The 7,840-nt window shown below is 33.5% G+C and overlaps 1 protein-coding gene and 1 pseudogene across 2 annotated transcripts; one reads left to right on the forward strand and one right to left on the reverse strand.

The window, feature by feature from the left end:
• Window positions 1–1,950: 1,950 nt before the first annotated feature.
• Window positions 1,951–3,769, reverse strand: LOC120154455 (30S ribosomal protein S17-like). Of its 2 annotated transcripts, none has more exons than XM_039166207.1 (3): window positions 3,682–3,769; window positions 2,330–2,556; window positions 1,951–2,238 (listed from the first exon to the last, which is right to left on the reverse strand). In XM_039166207.1, the coding sequence occupies exons 2-3, from the start codon at window positions 2,489–2,491 to the stop codon at window positions 2,086–2,088; spliced, it is 315 nt and encodes a 104-aa protein (XP_039022138.1). In that variant the 5' UTR covers window positions 2,492–2,556; window positions 3,682–3,769; the 3' UTR covers window positions 1,951–2,085. The 2 variants fall into 2 exon arrangements, with proteins under 2 accessions (XP_039022138.1, XP_039022137.1); XM_039166206.1 differs by having other exon boundaries at window positions 2,330–2,547; window positions 3,682–3,768.
• Window positions 3,359–7,102, forward strand: LOC120154492 (annotated as a pseudogene).
• Window positions 7,103–7,840: the final 738 nt, after the last annotated feature.

Here is a 7,840-nt window from a genome sequence, read left to right on the forward strand (position 1 = left end):
ACTTATATAAAAGTTAAATATATTAAACCTCAAGATACGAAGAAAAAAAAATCTTCCATTGAGAATAACGATCAAATCAAAACTCAATAATCTTCATAAAAACTCATTATCTCTGTCGAATGAGACGCTTTACGTAATGACAAAAAAATGGAGATCGAGCCAAACAATTTGGAAGGCTACTTCGCTATACAATTATGATTACATCGACAAATAACCTTCTACTAAAACTGAGGATTTAACTATACATAACCACCGACAAACCAATCAGAAAATAAAATATTGTGATGATTTTTGTGAGAGCCAAAACGATCGCAAAGGTAAGCAAAAAACATACAAAAAACTATAACGATTGTGTCACAAGAGCAGAGAAAACACATGCCACAAGAGCAAAGAAAAAATGTCACGAGAACAGAGATTTTTATTCAAAATTAAAAAGACTCAAGAAAAAAAAAGAAAATTAAGGACATTAAAAACAAGAGAACTAACAATCCCCGGAGTCGGCAACTAATATTAAGATTAGTACTGCCGCCGGCTAAATAAAAATAAAAAAGAAAGAAGAAAACGGCATAATATTGAGAGAAAATTAAGATTAATAAATTTAGCCATCAACACTTGCATTTTTATTATGATTTAATCATAATTTTAAAAAATACCCTTCTAACCTGAAAATACCTACCATCGTCCTCTCATCATTATCGCAACCCACTTACCAAACCAAACTCACATCCAATACCTGCGGCAAATCATCGGGCGACCACCAATCACAACATTCACACCGACCAAATCGAATTGCTTGTTATATAAAAGGAAAGCTTTTTGGAATTGGTTTTACTTGTTTGGTTCTTTGAACCTGTCCAATCTTAATCCCATGGGGGATTTCTTCCTCAAAACAGTATCACAAGTAGTGGGTTGAAAATGAATGAATAATGATGCTTGTCCTCAGTGAAGAGAAATGAGAGTGAGCTGATGATTTCCCAAAATTTATCAGTTGAACCACCGCTTTTTCTGAGGATTTGCTATTTCACATGAAATCAAATGTAATTTCAAGATTTAACTATGGGGTCAGTCATAATTGTTTTTTTAAACTTAATTGTTTAAAAAACAATTATGACAGGGTCAAAGAAGCTTATACTCATTTAGTTTTATGCTACCAGATTGTATCATGTCAAAAATGCCCCTAATGCAGCAAACTTTCTTCACTCACTAAATACAGTGTCAAAAGAAGCTTATACAATTCACTAATTAGTATTTATGCTATATTCTAAAACAGGCTTACAATTTACATTACAATACACCAATGGTAAATCTCAAACCAATTCAAACAAATAAAGCACACCAAGTAGATAGGCTTTAAATTGTTAGTGATTACTCGGTCAGAGCAATAATACTTCTAAAGGAAAACAGAACATGAGATGATGATACGTTTTCTTTTGAACTCCAGTGCTATTCAAGAAGAAGGAAAATGCATAAAAGTTTTAAATTCCAGAGCTATTAAGAAGGAAACATCCAAAACTACACCCCTTCTGTTTTATTATATTTTAACAAATTAATACATACTAAAGGGATTTTGTTTCTTCATATTTTCCACCGATGTCTACTTCACTTCCCATCTAACCTAGCACCTGGTTCCACTTCTACACTAATTCAGTGGGAAAAGGATGAACAGGAAGTTTCTTTGATACTGTTTTTTCTACAACATTGTAAAAAAGGCAGAATATATCAATGAAAAGCAGAACGCTCCTTCAAAGAACACCGGTTGTACAAGCATGCTATCTTGAAAATTGTTAGTTATCACATTTAGCAGTCAATAAACCTATACAAAGCACAAGAAACATTTGACTGCATTCAGCAATAGAAACATTATATTTGCTAACACCTCTCAAACATTGTCGGTCAAAATGACTGCCCAGAGATTTTGAAACTATATAATGATGGAACACATTGGATCAGAAATGTTTCCATAAATACCAACCTCCATTAAAAAAACCATTGCTCATAAGCACAAAAAAGACAGTAATGGGTTCTTTTCAATGTAAATCATAAACTTGATCTTTACAACCAAGTACAATGAAGTAGAGCAGAACCTTAAGAGGTTGAAGAAAGTGAGGCTTCGTTCTTGGTAATTGCATTTGCAACTGCATCCACCGATGGAGGTGTATAGATTCTAGCTTTCTTGAGAATTTCAGCAACAACCCAATGCTTACGCTTGCTCAATGGCCTAAAAGGATCTAATTTAACCTAGAAAAGCACATATTGAAGTATTGTGAATATTATTATGACACTGAAATAAAAGACATTCAAACATAGAACCAGAAAATGGAAGATATACCCTGTCACCAATGTTGCATTGATCTTTTTCGTCATGGGCCATGAACTTGGAGGTGCGCTTGACATAGCGGTTGTAAAGCTTGTTGTGGAAGAGCCTGTCCACTGCCACTACCACTGATTTCTGCATTTTATTTGATACAACAACGCCCACAACTGATTTCATCTTCTTTCTTTTTCTGTATTCACTTTGACTAGCTTAAAACCACCCAAAACCACAACCTGCAAAAGCTGTGCAATTTCAAAAATCAGAATTTTCAAATAAAAAAGGCATGAATAGGAGGAAGCAAGATCGTACGATATCCCCAATATGGCAGCAGGATCCAAAGAGGAAAAACCGAAACAGAAAATGAGAAACGTATGTGTGGGGAGACAGTTTCAGGCAGCACGGAGAATAGGGGAGGCAAAAGCTAGGTATGCTAATTTCAAGGTACCTGTATAATGCAACTGTAATAATTTTGACAATACCCAATTACTACCAAAACGCATTTCATATCCAGTTCTTGATTAAAAGTTTGAGTTCAAACTAATTTAATGGTTACCTATTACTTGACCCAAACCCAAGAAAGAAAGAAACTAGATTTGGTGCAGAATTAATTCAAAATACAAAATCAAATAAAAAATAAAGATTATGGTTTACAGATAAACAAGTTTTCAACTTTCACATACAACAAGCTTAAATAATAAAAATATACTAGCAGCCAGAGAAAATTAATAAGCTAAAAACTAAAATAGCCATAGTTGAGACCAACTCATGAACAATTATTCACCATCTTCCTAAAATATGCCAGTACAATAGCATTTGAACATGATACAACAAATAAAAAAAATATTCAACTTTTTAGATGAGAAATAATAGAATTCTAGTCATTTACTAGACATTTTCATTATAGCATTTACGCTCTTATTCTTCTCCATAACATTTCATTACTAGAATATTTTTAGTAATTCTATTAACTAATTAAATCATATCATCCGATAGAAATATAAAACGAATAGATAAATTCAATCCACCATTAGCAGTAGATAACAAATGCGGATTGTCAGCAGGGTTTTAAATAGCAGTTGTGGCTGCCGTTTCGAGGTAGCGGCGCCGGCTGCGACCACTAAAGACCTCAATAGTGGCGATAACGGTCCGCTATTACAGCTAAACCGACACCGTTAAAAAGTATACTTCTCAACAAAGTATACAGAGAGAGGTTACGAAATGAGACAAAGTAACACGCAAGCAGTAGGATGGAAAACAAAATATCAAATACAACAGAGAGCACATAACACAAACCAAACCGTAACTCAAAATCTAATTACTCAAGGAGAAATCGACCTTCAAGTCAAATTTAGGGTTTCAAAAATCACCTAATTCTGATTTCCTGATCTGTAGAAAACTTGAAGGCAAGCTAGTTTGGCGGCGAGGATGTGAGAAGAGAGATGGAGAGTGGGTCGGGAACCAAACGAAATTTTAGACAAACTATTTGATATATATAATTCTTTTTTATAAATAATATTAAGAATTTTAATATTAATATTGAATCAAACAAGTTATATTAAAAAAAAACTTAAATGCATTATTGCCTCTTAAATTATAATATTTATATCGAGTTGTTTTCTAAAATATTTTTGAGGATATTTTATTGCTAAAGTTTAAGTCGTTATCTCGTTTATCTCAAAACGTTAACTCCAACTAAAATAGCAGAAGTAAATTACATATTAAGTCACTCAGATATTTTTATAGTTCTATTTTAATCACCCGACTATATTATTTTCAAAATCTTCATTTTTATTCCATTTAGTCACCCAGTTTAATCCACTTACTCGAGCTTTCATTTAACGGCACAGACCAACAAAACGAGCTTCCATTGTCAACAGTCCTCTCAACATTCAATATCTCCACCAACGTAACTTAAAAGAATCCATTAACATTAATCTGGGTTTTGTTTCTTGAGTATTGATCTGGGTGTCCAAGAATTCTCACATATTTTGTGTTTTTCATCATGAAAAAAAGACAAGGTTTTTATTGTAATGTCTCGAAACTCGGGTCAGTAGTTTGGGTCAACCTGAGACTTTTAAGCCAATTAGACTTCCCAAGATAATTAGACCAAGTTATATAGGTATTGAGCTTAAGTAAAACCCAAAAGTTCACGGTAAGTGATGGTTTAAAGTAGAGGTAAAAAAGAGAGTAGCCAAAATAGTAGTTTACCATAGTTGGTTTTAAAAATTATAAACCTCCTTATTTAGATGGATTTCACGAGAACCTTCCCCCAAAATAAGCTTAAAACACTTGATTTCTCTCTCCCAAAAAACCATTTTGAAATCTTAACCCAAAACCTATGATTTAGGGCTTAAAAAGGAGCTTGAGGGAAGAAGATTAAGGTTCTTACCTTGGTTCCTTCAAACTAAACTTGGAACTCTAAAAACTTACTCTTTTTGGCTTATTCTAGAGAAGGTAATGCCCCGAAACCCGGGTCAATAGTTTGGGTCAACCCGAGACCTTTAAGTCAAGACAATTAGACTTCCCAAGATAGTTGGACCAAGTTATATAGGTATTAGGATTAAGTAAGGCCCAAGAGTTAAGGGTAAGTGATGTTTTAAGTAGAGGTAAAAAGGAGAGGAAAAGAGTAATTTACCCATAGTTGGGTTAAAGGTTATAAACCCCCTTATTTAGATGATTTCACAATAACCTTCCCCAAAAATATCTTTTTTCTTTCTCTTCTCTTTTCCTTTTTTTTTTCCTTCTCCGAATAAGCCAAAGGTGAGCAAGTTTTTAGAGTTCCAAGTTTAGTTTGAAGAAATCAAGGTAAGAACCTTAATCTTATTTCCTCAAGCTCTTTTTTAAGCCCTAAATCATAAGTTTTGGGTTAAGATTTCAAAATGGGTTTTTGGAAGTTGAGAGAAATCAAGTGTTTTAAGATTGTTTTTTGGTAGATTTGAGTTGTAGGAGTTGTATTTAAGTTTATTCTAACCTCTAGTTGTATTTAAGCTTATTCTAACCTCTAGTTGAGTAGTAATCCATTTCCTTTGTTGGTTTAATTAAAGAGGTGAAAAGAAGTTTCAAAGCAAATGATAAAGGTAAGGTGTCTCCTAGTTGAGTTGAGGGAGATTTTAGCAACCAAGAAGGCCAGGTAACACACTATCAATCCTTTCATACTCCTAGTGATCATTAGATATGTTTTCTAGATAGAGAGTTAATTATAAAGCTTAGTGTTGCATGATCATGGTACTTTCCACGTTTTGATGTTTAAGTACCTTGTAAAGCCTTATTTATACTCCTCTTTAATCACATAAGACTTTAAGAACGTTTGGGGACTTCACTAAGGTCTTTGGGTTAGATGAATAGGAGATTTTCGAGTAAAAATGTGTTTCTACATGTGGAGTATTGATACTATAGGGATAATATCAATAATTGTTCATCATTCCAAGCAAAATACGTGTTTTCTGGGTAGGAGTATCGATACTTTTACAAGAGTATCAAAACTTTAGGAATAGTTTCGAAACTCCCAGGCAAGTATCGAAACTTGCCAGAACAGAGGGCTAAAAAGTATCGATACTTATATAAAGTATCAAAACTTTAGTAGGAGTATCGATACTCCAAGGATATTATCGATACTTTCAGTCTGTGTTCATGTTATTTTCAAACGTAGAAACAAGTTAAAGTTAGGAAAAATAAAATTAGCCTTGCTTGAATACTCGGGAAAACGACTAGGACACTGGACACCTATAGATTCGGTCCAGATATCCTTAGGTAGAGCCGAGGCCCTTCTAACTAACTATATTTGTTGAGGCCTTAACACTCTTTAGAAGAAAGAGTGGGTTAGTCAGGGGTATGGTTTTCGATGCAGAGAATTCCGGGGCCATATCTAGGGTAGACTAGAGGGGTGTGTGAGTTTCAAGATGCAGCTGAGCTAGTTAGCTTAGCTTTCGGATGTTTCCGTGGGCAAATTAGTAGATCCAGCAGTTGACAAATTTTAGAGAGACCGAGGTCCAGATCTAGTGCAGAGTACGTCACAAGTTTCTTAAATGGCATGTATATTCATGAATTCAGTTGTATTGAGTTGTAAAGTCAGTATGTAGGTATCTATATATTTTGAGGGCTCTCAGTTGTAAAGAGTCGTTTTAAAGTACAAGAAAGTAACAATAAGTTGGTTAGCCACTTCGGTGGTTCCGTGTGGTATCCTACATCGGTCGATTGTGTGTCGTACTGGTCTAGGGTGTTACATTTATGGTTGAGGTGCTCACAGCATCACCACAATCAACATGAAACATTACAGTGTTGAATTGTGCAAAAGAGACAGTTGGGAATCATTTTCTCAATCCGAATTGACATAATTCAACGAATCATAGCAACCCTTTAAGCTAGCATTGAGTTCCATATTATCTTCTCCGGCAGCTCCAATGTCCTTGTTTCTAGGAAAAATGTAACGATAAGAGAACTGATTGGAAAATTGGGGAACATATGTAACTTTGGTGATGCTTCTTGTTATAATACTCCATTGAATTCACCTCTAAGGTTTGATCTTTCAATGGTGGATTTACTGAATCATTTAACGTTAGCGTCATTTTCAGCTAACCTTGGATTTGCTTAGAGAGCTGCTAGATTTTCTTGTTTTAGTATCGATGGAAATTCTGGTGGCTTCAATGATCCTTTAATGGATTCTTTTAAGCTTTCTAACAATCAATCTATTAATGTTAATGGATCTTATAAGAACAAGAATTCACTAATGACAGGGAACTCTGGTTATGATAAGAAAAACAGTGGGTTTTAAGGTCTTCCCCGCCGTAGAATATTGAATCTGGTGTTCCCAAGGAAGAATCATTTTGTTGGTCGAGATATTGAATGTTCATAAGGGTGTTGACAATGGAAGCTCGTTTTGTTGGTTTGCGTCGTTGAATGAAAGCTCGAGTAAGTGGATCAAATTGGGTGACTAAAACTAAATAAAAATTTTAGTGAATATTTTGAAAACAATATAGTTTGGTGACCAAAATAGAACCATAAAAATAATTGAGTAACTTAATATGTAATTTACCCTTGCTATTTTTAACGGAATTAACGTTTTGAGATAAATAAAGTAACGATTTAAACTTTAGGGGACACAACGTCTCGAAAAATACATTAGGGGCAACCCGGTACAAATGATATAATTTAAGGGTCAATGTTGTATTTGAGCCTTAGAAAAATTATCTTTGTAGGGTCAATAAATTTTATAAAAAATTTATCAAAAATAAATAATTTTTTATTCACACTTAATTTGATTAGTAAACTGAAAAACAATTAATTCGTTACTTGTCAAAAAGTAATTAGTGACAGTGATATATATAGTAAGTGATAATAGGGTGTTTATTTTGGTTAATTTGGTTCAAAATCGGTTAATTAACCGAATCAACCAAAATTATTAAATATTTAATATATATATATATATATTATTTAGTTTTAGGGGTGTTTGAACTCGATTTTTACCGAATTAACCGACTAAATTAATCGAATAAACCAAAAAAATTAAAAATTAAATATATAATATAT

This window comes from Hibiscus syriacus, unplaced genomic scaffold (assembly GCF_006381635.1).
Source record: "Hibiscus syriacus cultivar Baekdansim isolate YM2019G1 unplaced genomic scaffold, ASM638163v2 tig00111131_pilon, whole genome shotgun sequence".
Taxonomy (NCBI): Eukaryota; Viridiplantae; Streptophyta; class Magnoliopsida; order Malvales; family Malvaceae; genus Hibiscus; species Hibiscus syriacus.

Coding starts and splice junctions, on each gene's coding strand:
- LOC120154455 (XM_039166207.1), bottom strand. CDS start 2,491: ATGAAATCAGTTGTGGGCGTTGTTGTATCAAATAAAATGCAGAAATCA. Junction 2,239..2,329: donor AATGCAACATTGGTGACAGG/GTATATCTTCCA, acceptor GTGCTTTTCTAG/GTTAAATTAGATCCTTTTAG.